The 16,817-nt window shown below is 70.0% G+C and overlaps 4 protein-coding genes across 4 annotated transcripts; 3 read left to right on the forward strand and 1 right to left on the reverse strand.

Annotated features, from left to right (window-relative positions):
• Positions 1-3,519: 3,519 nt before the first annotated feature.
• Positions 3,520-6,720, forward strand: AURANDRAFT_24242 (hypothetical protein; the record flags this gene model as incomplete). Its single annotated transcript, XM_009037390.1, has 5 exons — positions 3,520-4,692; positions 4,762-5,166; positions 5,233-5,394; positions 5,497-5,817; positions 5,860-6,720. Coding segments are annotated over 5 exons (2,922 nt in total), but the record flags the coding sequence as incomplete, so codon positions are not given.
• A 1,197-nt stretch (positions 6,721-7,917) lies between these two features.
• Positions 7,918-8,967, reverse strand: AURANDRAFT_63261 (hypothetical protein; the record flags this gene model as incomplete). Its single annotated transcript, XM_009037496.1, has 1 exon — positions 7,918-8,967. One exon carries the CDS (start codon positions 8,965-8,967, stop codon positions 7,918-7,920), a length of 1,050 nt encoding a protein of 349 aa, XP_009035744.1.
• A 146-nt stretch (positions 8,968-9,113) lies between these two features.
• On the forward strand, positions 9,114-10,007 carry AURANDRAFT_63262 (hypothetical protein; the record flags this gene model as incomplete). The annotated part of the gene is made up of 1 exon (XM_009037391.1): positions 9,114-10,007. One exon carries the CDS (start codon positions 9,114-9,116, stop codon positions 10,005-10,007), a length of 894 nt encoding a protein of 297 aa, XP_009035639.1.
• Positions 10,008-12,180: 2,173 nt separating this feature from the next.
• On the forward strand, positions 12,181-15,417 carry AURANDRAFT_63263 (hypothetical protein; the record flags this gene model as incomplete). The annotated part of the gene is made up of 3 exons (XM_009037392.1): positions 12,181-13,115; positions 13,299-14,231; positions 14,367-15,417. 3 exons carry the CDS (start codon positions 12,181-12,183, stop codon positions 15,415-15,417), a joined length of 2,919 nt encoding a protein of 972 aa, XP_009035640.1.
• Positions 15,418-16,817: the final 1,400 nt, after the last annotated feature.

The following is a 16,817-nucleotide window of genomic DNA, read 5'->3' on the forward strand; positions in this document are numbered from 1 at the left end:
GGCGAGCAGGTGGCGCATGTCGTCGAAGGCGAGCGTGTTGAGCTCGCTCAGCGTCTCGGAGGTGGCGTAGGTCACGTGCGTCTGCTTGAGGAGCGCGGCCTCTCCGAAGACGTCGCTCTTCGTCGACAGCTTCTCGACGACGACGAACGAGTTGACGTCCGTCGTGAACTCGGAGAGCGTGCGCCGCCAGCCCTCGACGTTCGTCGACGCCTTCTCCTCGGCGCGGTCCAGGCTCTCCATCAGGCCGGCCATGGACGCGTCGAAGTGCGCCGTCTCGCCCAGGATCTGGTCCTTCTTCCGCTTCGCGCGGCGGAGCCTCAGGAACATGTTGATGCCCCGGGGCACGGACAGCGCCACGGAGCCCCGGTTGACGACGTACATGCGGCTGCCGACGCCGCCCGCCGCGTAGAGCATCTCCGTCGGGAGCGCGACGTCCGCGCGGAGGTTGTGGACGATGGACAGGATGCACGCCGCGTGGAGCTTCCTGAAGAGCGGCACGGCGACGACCGTGTCCTGCTTGAGGGAGAGCTCGAGCTTCATTCTCAAAATCGTCGGCAGGTCGTCGAGCTCCTCGGGGTCGCGCGCGTTCACCGTGTACGACCAGTTGTAGTAGTTGACGATCTCGCGCTGGAGCTCCTTGCGGACGCCGTGGTTCACGAGGTAGGTGCGGATGCGGTCGAGCTTCTGGGACCGCTCGATGCCCGACGCGTCCAGCACAGAAACCGCCGACGTGATGGCGCCGATGATCGACGCGTACATGAGCATGCCCCAGATCGTCACGAGGATCGTGAACGCGACCTCGCCGTTCGTCCGCGGGATGATGTCGCGGCCGATGCCCGTGGACACCTGGACGGCCCACCAGACGGCCTGCGTGTACTGCTGCTTCAGCGGCCGCCCGATGAAGCCCACGTAGGGCGCCCAGCGGTCCAGGCAGTACTCGAAGCCCGCGACGAACGACGATAAAGCGTCGTCGTCGTACGTCAGCGCGGACGGCGGCGGGTCGCACCAGCCCTCGACCTTGGAGATGATCCAGTACAGGCAGCCCACGAAGTGCCAGGCCGCGAGCACGGTCACCGTGAGGCGCCCGAGCTGCACGGCGCCCGGGTTCAGCGTCGAGTGCGCCATCGACGAGTTCTTCGCGTACAGTTTCATGACCCGCAGGGCCTTCGTGTAGCGCAGCAGCCGGATCACGCGGATGAATTTCAAATTCTTGTTGTTGTTGTCCTTGCCGATGATCAGGAAGATGATGTCGATGGGGAACGACGACGTCACGTCGAGGATGAACCAGCTCCTCAGGTAGATCGCCGCGATCTGCGACGGGTCCGTGACGAGCGTGCCGTTCTCGAGGCGCACGGACGTGCGGAAGGTCAGGAGCACGTCGGCGATGAAGATGCAGTCGTAGACGAGCTCGAGGTAGAACCAGACGCTCGGGGGCTCCAGGTTCAGGAACTCGTTCGACTTGCACGTCGGCCCAAACGCCGCGCGGAGCGGCATGACGACGATGAACTGGAGGATCAGCAAGATCACGAGCAGATCCCAGTTCATCTTCCAGGGCGAGTCCTCGGGGAAGATGAACTTCTTCGTGATGAGGTGGCGCCGGTGGCCGTCGGACTCGTCGGACACGCCCTGGATCCGGCTCGTGAACGAGCTCTTGAGGAAGTTGTCGAGCACCTCCTGGGACGGGTCGATGCGGTCGTCGTCGGCGGGCCGGCCCGTGACGAGCTGCGTCGCCGTCGCCATGAGGGACGCGCGCCGGCTCTTCTTCTTCTTCTTCGGCCTCCCCGGCTCTCCGGGTGGCCCCGGCGACGTCGTGTAGCCCGCCGTCGTGTCCGACTCCTGGCCGTCCATGTCCGTGCTCGACAGCGACGTCTGCGACTCGTTGCGGGGCAGCCGGCCGCCGCGGAAGGACGCGCCCGCGGTGCCCGGCGCGTACGCCTCGTCCTCGCCGATGACGCTCGGCCGCTTGTGGCTCGCGTCGGAGCGCGTCGAGATGACGGAGGCCACCGACGACGACCGAAATAGGCCCCCGAAGCGGTCGGCCGTCGACCCCTGGCGCGCGAGGCCGGGCCGCGACGCGCCGAGCGTCGGCGGCCCCGGCGGCTCCGGCGGCGCGGGGCTCGCGCTGAGCCCGAAGGCCTGGGACATGCCGCGCGCGAGCAGGTTGGGCCGCGCGGAGCCCGGCGTGCCCGGCTCGCTCGCCTTGTCGATGGACCGCCGGCTGAAGGAGCCGGACGTCCGCATGTCGCCCAGGGACGCGACGGCCGGTTGGCGCGGCGCGCCGGCCGGGCTGCTCGAGGCCGCGGCGAGCTTCGGCGGCAGGTCGAGGTCCAGCGACGGCCGCAGGAAGCCGCCCCCGGCGAGCTCCGGCGTCGGCGGCTCCTCCCGGGCGCCGGGGAAGCGGCGCCGGTCGTCGGCGGCGCCGGAGCCGCGCGACGCCGCGAGCGCGTCGTCGAGCGGGTGCGGCGCGCCGTCCGCCGGCGGCAGGCTCGGCCGCCGCCGGTTCGGCGGCGCGTCGGACTCGGAGGCGCCGAAGCTCTCGGACCGCTGCTTGCCGCCGCCGAGCTGCCGCGTGAGGATGTCGGACGGCCGCCGCCGCGCGGGCGGGTCCGCGTCGCGCGGCTCGCGGCGCCGGTCGCGCATGGCCTCGAAGCTCTCGCCGCTGGATCGGCCGCCGCCCCGCCGGCGGTCGCCGCCGACGAGTTGCCGCAGGCGGTCGAAGCTGCCCATGTCCCACGACGCCTTCCGCCGCTTCGAGCCGCCGAGCGGGATCGGCGGCTGGCCCCGCAGGTCCCCGAGCGCGATCTTCTCGTAGCGCCGCGCCTCGAGCGTCGACACGAGCTCCTCGAACTCGCCCAGGAGCGGCCGCAGCGTCTCCGCCGTGTCGCGCGCGTCGAGGGCGTCGATGCGCCGCGCGCCCTCCTTGAGGCAGGCCAGCGTGAAGCCCAGGTTCCGCGCGTGCGCCGCCATCTCGCCATTCCGGTAGTTCGCCGCCGACATGGCACCGGCGGCGCGAGGCGGGGGCCGCGTGGGCGGCGCCGCGGCGCACCAAGGCCGACGCCGAGCTCGGCCGAGATGTTTTAGAGGCACGTCGGGCAGCAATACGGCGTTACAGCTGTGGTTGAAAGGAAACATCGTCGCGAGGCAGCCCGAGACGTGGCTGGCTGGGACCATCCGCATCCTGGCGCGGCGGGGGGACATGGCGTCGTCCCCGCGGCAGACGTTCAACGGCGAGCAGCACGAGCCGCGCGGGGCGCCCGTGTGGATCGCCGACGGCGACGCGCTCTGGGTCCCCGCGACCGTCGAGAACCGCAAGGAGGCGGAAGACGGCAGCGTCGAGTTCGAGGTGCGCTGCGTCGGCGGCGACCTGCGGCGCGTCACGCAGACGGCCGACGACCGACCCCTGCTGCCGCGGAACGTCTTCAAGGACTCGCGCGGCGTCCTCGACGTCCACGACCTCATCGCGCGTCCGCCCGCGTCCCGCCCGCGGCTTCGCGCGACGAAACTCGCGTACAATAGGCCCTCGCGCACCTCCACGAGCCGGCGATCCTGGAGGCCCTGAAGCGGCGCTACGACCACAAGAGCATCTACACGTCCGTCGGGTCGATCCTGCTGGCCGTGAACCCCTTCAAGCGCGTCCCGAATTTGTACGCGCCCGAGACCTTGGAGTCGTACCGGCGCGTCGGCGCCGCGCGCTTCGCGTCGCCGGACAGCTGCGCGGCGCCCCTGCCCCACGTTTATGGGGTTGCGGACAAGGCCTACCGCGCCATGCTGCGGGGCCTCGTCGACGCCGCGAGCGGCGCGGCGTCCGGCGCCGCGGACCAGTCCATTTTAGTATCGGGAGAGTCGGGCGCGGGCAAGACGGAGAGCGCGAAGATCATCATGCGCTACCTCGCCATCGTCTCCGCCGCGCGGGGGCTCAAGGACGTCACGGAGACGGCGCGCCTCGAGCCCAAGGCCGAGTCCGTCGAGCGCCACGTCTTGGAGTCGAACCCGCTCCTCGAGTCGTGGGGCAACGCGCGGACGCTCCGCAACGACAACAGCAGCCGCTTCGGCAAGTGGATCGAGCTCGAGTTCGACGGCGTCGGGCGCCTCCACGGCGCGAACATCAAGACCTACCTGCTGGAGAAGGTGCGCCTCGTGCACCAGGCCGACGGCGAGCGGACGTTCCACGCGGTCTACGAGCTCTGCAACGGCCTCGAGGCGGGCGAGGAGCGCGACGCGCACGGCTTGACGGGCTGCGCCGCGCCGGAGGCCTGGGATTTGTTGGCGTCGTCGTCGCGGCGGGACCGCGACGACGGCGTCGACGACGCGGCGATGCTCCGCGAGGTCCGGCGGGCCGGCGACGTCATGGGCATCCGCGGCGACGACATGCGCGCGCTCTACGCCTGCCTCGCGGGCCTGCTCCGTCTAGGCAACGTCCAGTTCGAGGAGGAGGAGCACGCGACGGTGGACAACAAGGCCGTCGTCGCGGAAGCGTCGAAGGGCGATCTGGACGCGGCCGCGGCGCTCCTGGGCCTGGAGCCGGCGGACGTCGCGAAGGCGCTGACGACGCGGTCGTTGGCCGTCAAGGAGGAGGGCGCGCGCGAGGATTCGAAGATCGAGACGAGCGTGTCCGCGCGCGAGGCGCGCGAGGCGTGCGTCGGCGCGTGCAAGGCCGTCTACGCCCTGCTCTTCGCGCACGTCGTCGCGGAGGTCAACGGCGCTTTGAAGGATTCGGGTGGCCACAGCGGCTTCACGCCGCCGGCGCCGACGTCGCGCAAGGGCGGCCGCAACGGCGCGGCGCCGCCGGAGGCGCGGCGCCGCGCGGCGTTCATCGGCATTTTGGACATCTTCGGCTTCGAGGTGTTCGACGACGGCAACTCCTTCGAGCAGCTCCTGATCAACTACACGAACGAGCGCATGCAGAAGAACTTCAACGACTTTGTGTTCGAGTCGGAGCAGAAGGAGTACGTCGCGGAGCGCGTCGAGTGGAGCTTCGTCGACTTCCCGTCGAACGTGTCCGTGCTCAAGCTCCTCGAGGGCAGCCCGGGCGTGCTGAAGCTCGTCGACGACGAGTGCTGGTTCCCCAACGGCACGGACAAGGCGCTGGCGACGAAGCTCTACCGGTCCTTCGGGGGCGCGGCGCCGGAGACGGAGAAGCCGAAGCCCTCGAAGAAGAAGAAGAACGTCTTCGCCGCGGGCGCCGACGTCTACCACCCCGACTTCGACGCGGGCGACGTCCTGCGCGCCGAGGGCGCCTTCCGCATCCGCCACTACGCGGGCAGCGTCGAATACCTCACCGAGGGCTTCCTCGCGAAGAACCGCGACGCGCGGTCGTCGGACCTCGACGGGCTGTTGAAGGGCTCGTCGCGGGAGTGCGTGACGTTCCCGCTCGTGCTCCTGGAGCAGCAGGCCGTCGAGGACGCGGCGGCCATGGCCGCGTCGCCGAAGACGCCGGGCAACGTGCGCCGCGGCTCCGTGAGCCGCCGGCGGTCGTCCGTCGGCAGCCTCTCCGAGGGCGGCAAGATGACGCTCGCGACGCAGTTCAAGTTCCAGCTGCGGTGCCTCATGGACCGCGTCGCGCTGACGGCGCCGTCCTACGTGCGCTGCCTCAAGCCCAACGACCGGAACAAGCCGGGCCTCGTCGACGCGAAGAGGCTCGTCGAGCAGCTCCGCTACTGCGGCGTCCTAGAGGCCGTCCGCGTCGCGCGCGCGGGCTACGCCGTGCGCATGCCCCACGGCGAGTTCGCGGCGCGCTACAAGGCCCTGGCCGCCGACGACGCGGCCTGGTCGCTCGCGGACAGCTCCGACGCGGGCGACGCGCGCCGGGCCGCGGACGTCGTCTTGGACAAGGCCTTCGGGTGCCTCTTCCCGGACGAGGACGTCGCGGCGGGCGACGTGGAGGGGCGGAACCGGGTCCTGGGCGCCGCCGTGGGCCTCACGAAGGTCTTCCTGCGCCAGTTCTCCTACGACGGCCTCGAGAGCCTCCTGAGCCACCGGCTCATGCGGTCGGCGACGGCCGTGCAGACGGTCGCGCGCGGCGCGGTCCGGAGGCACGCCTACGGCCGCCTGAAATTCATGGCGGCCTTCTTCGTCGCCAAGCTCAAGTTCCGCTTCGCGCGGCGCCGCGCGAAGGCGGTCTTGGTGCAGACCCGGAGCCGGCGGAACGCCGCGCGGCGCCGCTTCGCGCGGTCGCGCCTCGCCGTCGTCTGCTTCCAGTGCGCGCGGCGCTTCCGCGTCGCCCGGCGGCGCCGCCGCGGCGCCGTGGCGCTGCAGCTGGCGCTCGCGCGCGTGCCCCGCGCGCGGCGCGCGGCCGCGGCCGCGCGCGTCGCGCGCCGCGGCGCGCGCGCCGCGACGACGCTCCAGTCGAACGTGCGCATGGTCCTCGCCATCCGCCGCAAGGTCCAGCGCAAGCGCGACCTCCAGGACGTCGACAAGCTCAAGAGCGAGCGCGCGCGTCTGATGCGCATGCTCGACTCGCTCCGCAAGGACCTCGGCGAGGTCCAGAAGCGCGCGAGCGGCAGCGACGACCAGGCGAAGCAGTATTTGGACATCATCCGCGACCTCCAGAACGAGGTCAAGGCCCTCAAGGTCGCGGAGACGAAGGCGAAGCTCGCCAAGGAGAAGGAGGCCTGCGGCCCGCAGATCACCATGGACCTCTTCGGCGACGCGGAGGTCCCCGGCGGCCGGACCGAGGAGGACGTCGACGGCGTCCAGGTCTGCGGCTGCGTGCCCGCGTAGGTCCCTCTTGTTTTTCAAGGCGCCTAATCGTCTAGACAGAACTGGGGTTGCACGAGTGCATGGGCTTAGCCTCAAGTCTCCCACTGTGTGGCTGGGTAGTTTCCCCACGACTCCTCTGCCCCGGCAGATACAAGTGAGCCAGAATCGATGAGTTCGCTGGCACTCTTGGGGTAAGCTGCCGTGCAAAGCACGAATGGTGGACATGGCGGCGAAGAAACAGCGGTCTGCATCATTCGTGTTTCATCAGCACCGTTGTCATATGGGAAATCCTCGCACTGGATGATCATTGGAGTACGCTCCCATTTTGACTGTGGCTCACTAAGTCGCACACACAGACCTGCGACGTCATTCAAGCAAAAAGTCACACACCCATGGAGCGTATCGACGAGGATTCGGACCACCAACGGTTCATCGACCCACGTCCAAGAATCGGCGAGAGCCGGAATTTCGTAGTGCCGTCCATGCATCACCAATTCAACAGTTTCTCTATTACCCGTGCCACCATCGTTACTGAACCATAGGATTAGTCCCCCAGGTTGGTTTGATAGGAAACGGCACGAGACAGTCGTGCCATACCAGACACTCGACAGCCTCAGCTCGACGTAGACCCTCGACCGCAGAATGGGTTGTTTCAACATGATGGTCTCCAACCATGGAAGGTCGCCACCAAATTCCAGGCAGGTCACAGCGAGCTCTGAGATTTTGCAGTCCAACTGCGTGAGTCGCGGAAGCGCTGTGCCGAATTCGAAAGCATACGACTCGTCGGGCTCGAGCGCGAATTCCGCAACGTACCGCGGCTCGTGTGAGAGCTGCGCGATATGCTGAATGACATCTTGTGGCAGGACACGCAATGATAACGCGCTTCGGGGACTGCGCCGTGGGCTCTCAGCGCTCGAGCGCCCCGGTCGGCGCAGTGCACCGAGGAGAAACGCATAGACTGAGGCGCGCTCTTCAGCGCCGACGTCGCCGCGGCGAACCAGGTTCTTACAGCGTATCATGCGTTCGAAACACCTGCCCGCACGACGACTGCCCTTTGGGGCTTCGCCGTTGTCGCGCGCGCTTCGCCGTTGTCGCGCCCGCGCGCGAGACGCCGCTCTGCGGATAAGACCGAGCTCGGCCGTGGCTCAACAAAACATCGAGCAGTTCAACGTGAAGAGAGGAGGCGCACTTTTAACGCCCTCCGTCGACCCCGCCTGCTCACTCGACGTCCTCCTCGGCGCCGATGGGGAGCCGCGTCTTGTCGTCGCGGGGCCAGAAGTGGACCTGCCGGTCGTCGGAGCAGAACGCGACGACCTTGCCGTCGGGCGAGAAGCGGACGTTGCGGACGGTCTGGCCGCCGACGTGGTCTTCCGTCTCCGCGCCGATGTAGCAGTCGTCGAGCTTCTCCTTGTCGGCGACGCGGTACATGGTCGCGCGCCAGTCCCAGCCGCCCGCGACGACGACGTCCATCTCCGGCGAGAACGCGACGGCGAAGTAGTGCTTCTCCTCCGGGTTCGCGATCTCCCAGATCTTCTCGCCCGTCGCCGAGTCCCACAAGATCAGCTTGTCGGCCCAGTCGCCGCTCACGAGCTTCGTGCCGTCGGCGCTGTAGGCGAGGCTCCGGCAGTCCGCGGCGATGTTCTCCAACTCGTTGCGCCACAGAATCTCCTCCTTGGGCTTCTCCTCGTCGACGTTCATCTTCCAGACCGTCACCGCCGCGCAGAAGCCCCCGGACGCGATGGCCGTGTTCTCCGGGTGCCAGGCCAGCGCCTTGAGCACGCCCTCCGTCGTGATGGACGTGATCATGTGGCCCCGCGTCGAGTGCCACAGCGTCACCATCTTCTCGAAGCAGCCGCAGGCGAAGACGTTGGCCTTGGGCGCGAAGGCGCAGGCGTAGACGATGCCCCCGTGCTCGAGGTCCTCCATGAGCTCGCCCGTCTCGAACTCGTAGATCTTGCCCTTCTTGTCGAAGCCGCCGCCGCAGCCGATGAGCTCGCCGTCGGGGCTCCAGTCGAGGCACTCGACCCAGTCCTCGGTCTCGATGGTGCGCACCTTGTCGAAGGTCTCGACGTCCCAGATGATGATCTTCTTGTCGTAGCCGCCCGCGGCCATCATCGTCCCGTCGGGGCTCCAGGCCATGCCCTTGACGTCGCTCTCGTGCTTCACCTGGCCGATGTGGGGCTTGCCGAGGTACTTGGCCGGCGGCAGGTTCGGGTCCCGCTTCGCCGGGTCGATGGGGCCCATGTCGTCGGGGAGCGAGTTCACCATGGTGCTGCGACCGCCGCGGCCTCGCGCCGACGTCCACCTCGGAAATCAATGATGGGCTGCCTCCTTCTAAGTAAACATCTACAACTTGCAGTGATTCAGTTCGCGACGATGGGGCAGCCCATGGATTTGCACTAGAAGCAAAGGCGATGCGCTGGCTGTGCGCCTGCTGCGCCGTCGCCGCCGCGCAGAACGTCTCCGGCGTCGCCATCCTGACGCCCGTGCACCGCACGCACGAGAGCCGCCACGACCGCTACGTGCGGAACCTGCGGTCCCTCGGCGGCCTCGTGCTGAAGACCTGCCGCGTCGCGTTCCTCGTCGACAAGACGTCGATGCCCATCGTGAAAGCGTCGAAGCGCGCCATCCTCGCGGCGGGCTTCGGGTCCGTGCTCGTCGTGCCGGAGACGGGCCGCAACGTCGACGGCGAGATCGCGAAGCACGACGACCGCCACGACCCGGCCGTGCAGCGACAGCGGCGGAGCCGCCTCGCCCGCGCGCGCAACAAGCTCGCGTTCACGGCGCTCGGCGTGCCGTTCCTCGGCGTCACGATCGCCTGGACGCTCTGGCTCGACAGCGACCTCGCGTCGTTCCCGCCGTTGATCGTGCCGCGGCTCCTCGAGGCGGACGCGGACGTCGTCGCGCCGCGCGTCGTCGACGCCAACCGCGTGCTCTACGACAAGAACTCCTGGCAGCACTCCGAGGAGTCGCGCGAGGCGTGCCGCGCGCTGCCGCGCGGCGCGCTCCTCGTGCAGGGCGGCTACCGGAGGCCCGTCTCGACGGTGCTCGACGGCGACGGCCGCGCGCAGCGGGACCTGGGCATCGCCCACATGGACGCGCTCGCGGCGCGCGCCGAGCGCTTCGCGCCCCTCGACGCCGTCGGCACGGCGTGCCTGCTCATCAGAGCCGACGTCTTCGGCGACGTCGAGTTCCCCGCGGAGCTCACGGAGGGCCACCTCCTCGAGAGCGAGGGCTTCGGCGAGCTCGCGGCGAAGCGGGGCTACCGCGTCGTCGGCGACGTCCGGACCGTCGTCGTGCACGCGTAAGTCACATTACAGCGACATGACCTCGTCGGGCGGCTTGGGCCGGAGCCGCGCGCCGTCCGTCTGCTTCTCGCCGACGCCGTCGACGGAGATGGTGTAGTAGGCCTCGGGCGGGTCGTCGAGGTGGACCTTGAGGACCGTCGCGTCGACGAGGTCGCCGCCGGAGCCGCTCCGGTAGAGCACGGCCGCGCCCGGCGCGTAGACGACGTCGTCGCCCGCAGGCAGCGGCGGCAGCGGCGGCGGCGCCGGCCGCCGCCGCGGCGCGGCCGGCGAGCCCGGCGGCGTGTAGAGGGGCGGCGCCTCCGGCAGCGGCGGCGGCGGCGACGCCTCCTTGGTCTCCTCGAGGTTCGCCGCCTCGGGGCCCGGCCGGCGGATCGCGCGCCTCCAGCCCGCGACGGCGTCGCGCGCCGCGGCCCGCACGGTCTCCGGCGCGCGCGCGTCGCGGCTCAGGCGCTGCACGGCGCGCCCGACCTTCGTGCGCCGCAGCGCCGCCTCGTCGACGGGCAGCGCGCGCGCGTCGACGGCCAGCAGCGTCGCCGCGTCGCCCCACCGGCGGTCGTCGACCGCGGTACGGAGCTCGGCCGCGAAGCGCGCGCAGGCCGCGGCCGGGTCGTCGGCCGTCGCCTCGAAGGCGTAGCTCGGCGCCGGCGCCGCGAGGGCCGTCTCCTCCTCGAGGGCCGATAAATTCGCCGCCGTGAGGCCCGACGCCGGCGGCCGCGCGTCGCCGCTTTTACCGCCGAGCGCCTTCGACCGCGCGGCCCTGAGGGACACGCGGCCCGCCGTGCGCTTCACGCGGTGGCTTCGGCGGCTCACGGCCGTCGTCGCCACGGAGAATTCCGACGCGGCGTCGTCGTCGTCGAACAGCGCGGCGCCCAGCGCGGCGTCGGCGACGATCGTCGGCCCCGCGCCCCGCTTCGGCGACGCGGCGGCGGACGTCCAGGCCGCGGGCACGGGGCCCACGCGCTTCGGCGTCAGGGGCGAGCCGTCGCCGCGGCCGAGCGCGAGGTCCGCCGCGGCGTCCTCGGCCTCGCGCTTCGCCTCGTCGGCCTCGACGCGCTGCTCCGCCTTGCTCTCGAGCCAGGCCGCGCGGCCCCGCGGGCCGCCGTCGCCCTCGACGGAGAAGCGCACGGTGCGGCAGAGGTGCTCCATGCGCAGCACCCTGCCGCCCGCGCCGGACACGCGTAAAAACGCCTTCCGCCGCCGCCGCTCGTAGAAGACCGCGACGCGGCGCTCGACCCAGGCGTCGCCCTCGCAGACGAGCACCGTCGCCGCGCGCTGGACGTCCGTCGCGCCGCTCCGCAGGTCGTCGACGTGCTCGCGCCAGGACCGGCCGTCGCAGACGTCGAGCGCCTCGAAGCAGACGCGCGCGTAGCCTGGGCAGCAAAAGGGTGATTCAACGTCGCTTCAACGTGAGTGTTCCGCGCGCGCGCGTTCCGGAAAAAGCATCCACGCGTCGAGAGCGCTCCGAGAGATGATCGCTCGTCCAAAAAATAGCCGAAACGAGTGGAAAACGACCGAGAAAGGAGCCTTTGAAGTTGGGAATTTCGCTCTCTTGTCCTGCCCCGCGCGTAGCCCGCCTCGTCCCGCAACACCACGAGGGCGCCCGGCGCCTCCTCGGGCTTCGGGCTCGCGGCCTCGGCCTCCGGCGGCGGCGGCGCCAGCCCGAGGAACGCCGCGAACTGGTCCGTCAGCGAGCCGCCGGCGTTTTTGAGTTCGGCTTCGAGCGCCGCCTCCGCGAGCCGCGCGTCGCGCAGGCTCCGCTGCTGCCGCTCGACCCAGGAGAAGCAGTCGCTGCAGGACCGCACGGCGCGCCGCCGGCCGAAGAGCTGGCCCTCCGCCGGCAACTCGACCCGCCAGGTGCTGCACCTACATGATTCGACGTGAATTTTTGGCTAGAGTGGGCACATACTCACTCGTCGCAAAAACAGAGACCGCAGAGGCGGCAATGGTGCCGCCGCGTGAAGACGACGCTAAAGTCGTCGCCGCACTTCGGGCAGTTACTGACCGTCGTGTCCTTCTGCCACTCCTCGGGCGGGCACAGCGACACCATGCCGTCGATGGTGGCCCCGGGGCTGCTTCGAGGCCGTTCGTGCCGCCGCGTGTTGCTGCCGGGTCGATATTGCAGCTTCGAATGGCCATGGTCTGGGCAACCCGGCTTCTCTGAGCGGGACGCACCATGCGGCGGTCGATGCAGGCTTCGTCGCGGCGGTCGATGCAGGCGAAGAAGGAGGTGGCCGTGACGGAGTCCGTGTTCCCCGGCGGGCGCGACGACGACGAGCTCCAGTTCGAGTGCTCGAACCCCATCGGCCGCGAGACGCTCATGTCCCTGGGGCGGCCCACGGTCCAGGAGAAGGTCCTCGTGGAGGGGCTGCTGTGGAAGCGCGACCGCGGCAAGCGCCTGCTCAAGGCCGTCGTCGGCGTGCGCTGGCAGCTGCGCTGGTTCCGCATCGTCGAGGGCCGGGACGAGCTCGAGTGGTACCACGACAGCGGCGAGATCGAGTCGCGCGCGCCCTGCGGCACGATGGCCCTGAGCGACCGCGTCGTCGAGCTCGTGCCGCGGGCCGACGCCAACGGGCGCATGAACTGCTTCGCGCTGCGGCGCCGCGAGAACGGCAGGGCCGTCTCGGGCGAGATGGTGCTCGCGGCGACGTCCGCGCCCGACGTCGCCAACTGGCTCGAGGCGCTCATGTACGTGACGCGCGGCGCGGGCGGGCCGACGATGCTCGAGCGCTGCCGGTCCGAGAGCCTGCGGAGCACGCTGTCGCGGCCGTCGCTCTTCGTCGACGACGCGGGCGGCGGCCTCGCCGACGACGTCGCGGCGCCGCCCCGGGCGCCGCCGACGCCCCGGCGGCCGGAGACGCCGCGCACGCGGTCCCTCAAGACGCAGGCGGCCTACCTCGCGAGCGCCGAGGGCCAGTTCTCGACGTCGCTCGCCGCGCTCGCGAAAAAGGCAAAGGTCCTCGCGGAGCGGTCCGTGCCCGCGTCGCTGCGGTCCTACTACGCGCCTTTGGATCGGGGCGTCGCCGTCGTCAAGGACATGGCCGAGGACGGCCGGTTGAGCGACGCGGGCGCGCGGGCGCTGCTCGTGGCCGTGCCGCGAATCGACCGCCGGTTCGGGACGTCCCGACCGAACTTCGAACCTCTCTCGCTCGGTCGCATCGACGTCGATTCGGCTGATTTTTGGACGGATCGATGGCTCGCATCGAGTTATCGAAGCACAGTCAAAGAGGTTGCGTAGAAATTGTCGCGTACGCTTACATTGAAGTCGGGTTGAAGATTTGAATTCGCGCGCAGGCTCGTGGAGGTCGCGCTGCAGAACCGCGAGGTCGTCGCCGCGGTCCGCGACGCGGACGAGGCGCGGCTCGAGGCGCTCGCCCTGAAGATCAAGGAGATCAACGCCTGCCAGGACCACCTCGTCGGCCGCCGGGAGACGGGGAAGCGGGCGAGCCGCGCGCGGTTCTCGCTCTACGCGGGCGCCGCGGAGGCCGCGTCCTCCTTCGACGCGCCGCCATCGCCGCCGCCGGTCGCCCCGCCGCCGGCGACGCCGCCCGCGGCGCCCGCCGCCGGGTCCGCGCTCCGCACGGCGGCGTCGGCGCGCCCGCGCGGCCGCGTGCGCTTCGCACCGGTCGTGCGCCAGAGGCTCTTCGCGTACGCGCTCGCGGCGACGGTGCCGAGCGACGGCGGCGCGGCCATCGGCCTCGGGCGCTACGTCGAGGACGACGCCTACGACCTCGACGACTTCGAGGCGCTGCGGGGCGGCACGACGGCGCTCCAGGTCGACGCGGCGATGGCCGCGTACGTCGCCGGCGAGGCGGAGCGCTACCTGCGGAGCCTCGACGGCGACGAGTCCGACGAGGACTACTCCGAGGAGGAGAGCGACGACGACGACGACGACGGCGCCGAGTGGCCGCCGGCGTGGCGCTACCCGCGGGAGACGTTCCAGGACGACGGCGCGATCCCGCCCGAGGAGCGCGCGCGGCTCCTCGCGGCCTCGGGCCACCGCCGCGTGTCCATCAGCCTCAACGCCGCCCAGCTGCTGGCCATCGCCCAGTCGCGGAAGCGCAACTCGCGCGCGCGCGCCGCGCGGCGCATCATCGACGGCGACGACCCGGACGAGGTCATGGCCTGGCTCGCGGACATGGAGAAGGCCGCGTCCGTCGAGGCGTACGCCGCCCACTGGCGCACGACGGCGCGGAGCCGGGCCGAGGCGAGGCGCGTCGAAGCGACGTAAGGAGGAGGATGAGGTCGCTGCCCGGTCAACGTGGACTGATGTGTCGACCGCGCGGAGCAAACTTGACGTTCAACCGAGCCGAATTGAAGCATGACGATGGGCAGCCTGTGCCCATCGTCGCGATGGCGCAGCCCGTCGTCGCGGCTGCTCCTGCTGGCCTTGACGCTCTGCGGCGGCACGCCGCCCTACCCGCCGGGCACGGACCACGGCTGGACGTTCCGCCACACGAAGGTGACGAGCGAGCCGCCGGCGGAGACGCACCGCGTCGCGGACCTCGTCTGCAGCTTCTACTTCCCGGCGCCCCAGGTCGCGCTCTGCCTCGGCGGCGCGGCGCGGACCTTCGCGCACCACGTCGTCTACCGCACGCTCAAGGCGAACTTCATCGACGCCTACGGCGGCAACCTGACGACGTTCGCGTACCTCAAGCTCGAGGACGAGCGCGGCTCCGTGCTCGAGGACGGCGTGTCGGCGAAGCAGGGCGTGCGCGTCGGCGACACGACGCGGGCCGACCTGTCGAGCGTGCTCTACGCCCTGCGCCACATCGGCGTCGACGAGGCGCGCATGGACCTCGTGCTCGGCAACCACTCCGCGCCGGCGCCGGCGTGCGGCGACTACCGCGCGCGCCACGACGGGCTGGGCGTGCGCGACAGCCTGGCCTACTACAAGTCGCTGTTGGGCCAGATCGAAAACCGCAAGAAGTGCTACGACATGGTCGTCGCGCACGAGGAGCGCACGGGCGTCCGCTTCGCGTCCGTCATATTCGCGCGGCCGGACCTCGCCTGGCCCTTCCCCATCGTGCCCTGGTGCGCCCACAACTACTTCACGAACCGCAAGAAGCAGGACTGGATCTGGTGGCTCACGCGCGCGGACGCCAAGGAGGCGCTCTCCCGGCCCCACGACGACATGTACGGCTGCCGCAGGGAGCTCAAGGACGGCCAGACCGTCGAGGACTACTTCTACACGGGCCAGCGCAACGACTTCTGGTACCCGGGCGGCCGCGGCGACCACGCCCAGCTCAGCGGCCACATCGTCCGCGTCCCCTCCGTGACCATGGGCGCGACGATGTGCAAGCAGTTCGTCATGCCGGGCATCTGGCCCGCGATCATGAAGGACGAGGCGCTCCCGCGGGGCTGGAACTGCGGCGAGATCCTCCACGGGAACCCCTATAACCACCCGAACTAGTTGGCGCGCCGGTTCCTTAGGGTCGCGCGCGCGATCACATTGAGTCACAGGGTCCTTCTTCGGCGGGCGTCTACTTGGCCTTGGGCTTGGCCTCCCCGAGCGCGAGCACGTTGAAGTAGACGAGGGCGAGGGAGATGGGGAGCTGCGTCCACCACATGTTGATCGGCAGGATCGCGTTCTTGCCCGGGCCCGTCTCGGCCATGAAGAAGGACGCCTGGACGAAGAGGAGCGTGAAGACGAGGTTCGGGATGAGGTAGATCTTCGCGAGCGTGTCCTTGTCCGCGCCCGCCGTCCAGGGGCTCAGCACCACGGAGAACATGAAGATGCCGAGGCCTACCACATGCGTCGGTAACGACTTTTCATCGTTTTCCCGGTCAAACTCTCTCGAAAATCGTCACGGATGCAGGACGCTGGCCGAGGCCGCGGCCGAACCACTGGCCGCTCGCGTCCATCTCCGTCCAGTAGCACAGCGGCGACTCGGGGCCCCAGAAGTCGCGCGGCGACAGCGCCAACGTGATGCCGAAGAACGCGTAGACGCACATCCCCAGGCAAAGAGTGTCGACGGAGCCCATGGTTGATTTGATGCCTGCGCGGGCGTCGCGGTCGCGGGTCGCGCGCAACGCGCGCGTGCGCGACCGACTTCAGCGCGCGCGCGCGTGCGCGACCGGCTTCAGCGCGTATCCGGACGTTCTCGTCGCGAACGCTCTCGACTCGCATCCAACGAGCCATCAGCACGTTGCGCGTGCCCGAGGAGCTCTGCGCGACACAAGACAAGGTGCTCGGGCGCGCGGACGCGGGCGCGCGCGGGTGGAATGCAGCGGCGTGAGCAGTGGACTTCGCAGAGCGAGCTGAGCGAGTTGCAGTAAACGTGCAGTTCATCGAGCAGTTCCGGGCTCAGCACCGCGGCGGACCCGCGTCGGCCCCGAAATATGACGCATCGGTTAAAGGACTCGAATCAGCAGGTGTCTTCGAAGTTCAAGGATATGCCATCTGCAGGCTGAGATTAGTCGCTTACGCCCGGGCCCGCGCCGTTGCCCCCGTCCAACGGCGCCCGGAGCTCGTCGTTGCTGTGGGCGAACTGGCACGTGTTCGTCGCCGCGTAGGGGCAGTGGCCCGCGAGGAAGTACTTGCAGAGCCGCGTCTTGAAGCGGCGCGCGCTGCAGCTAGCGCTGGGCACGCGCTCGGGCGACGCCAGCGTCGCCGGCGGGCTCCTCAACTCGTCGACGCCGTGGGCGAACTGGCAGTAGAAACCGGCCGCGTAGTGGGCCGGGAAGTAGAGCGCCTCAGGCTCGGCTAATGGCTGCCAGGCCCCGAAGAGCTGCACGTCTCCAACCTCGTAGAGCTTTCGAGTATTGTAGCGTCTCTGCCTTCTCGCTTGGGCTTCGGTGCGCATCGGCCCC

Source organism: Aureococcus anophagefferens, assembly GCF_000186865.1.
Source record: "Aureococcus anophagefferens unplaced genomic scaffold AURANscaffold_6, whole genome shotgun sequence".
In the NCBI taxonomy this organism is placed as follows: domain Eukaryota; class Pelagophyceae; order Pelagomonadales; family Pelagomonadaceae; genus Aureococcus; species Aureococcus anophagefferens.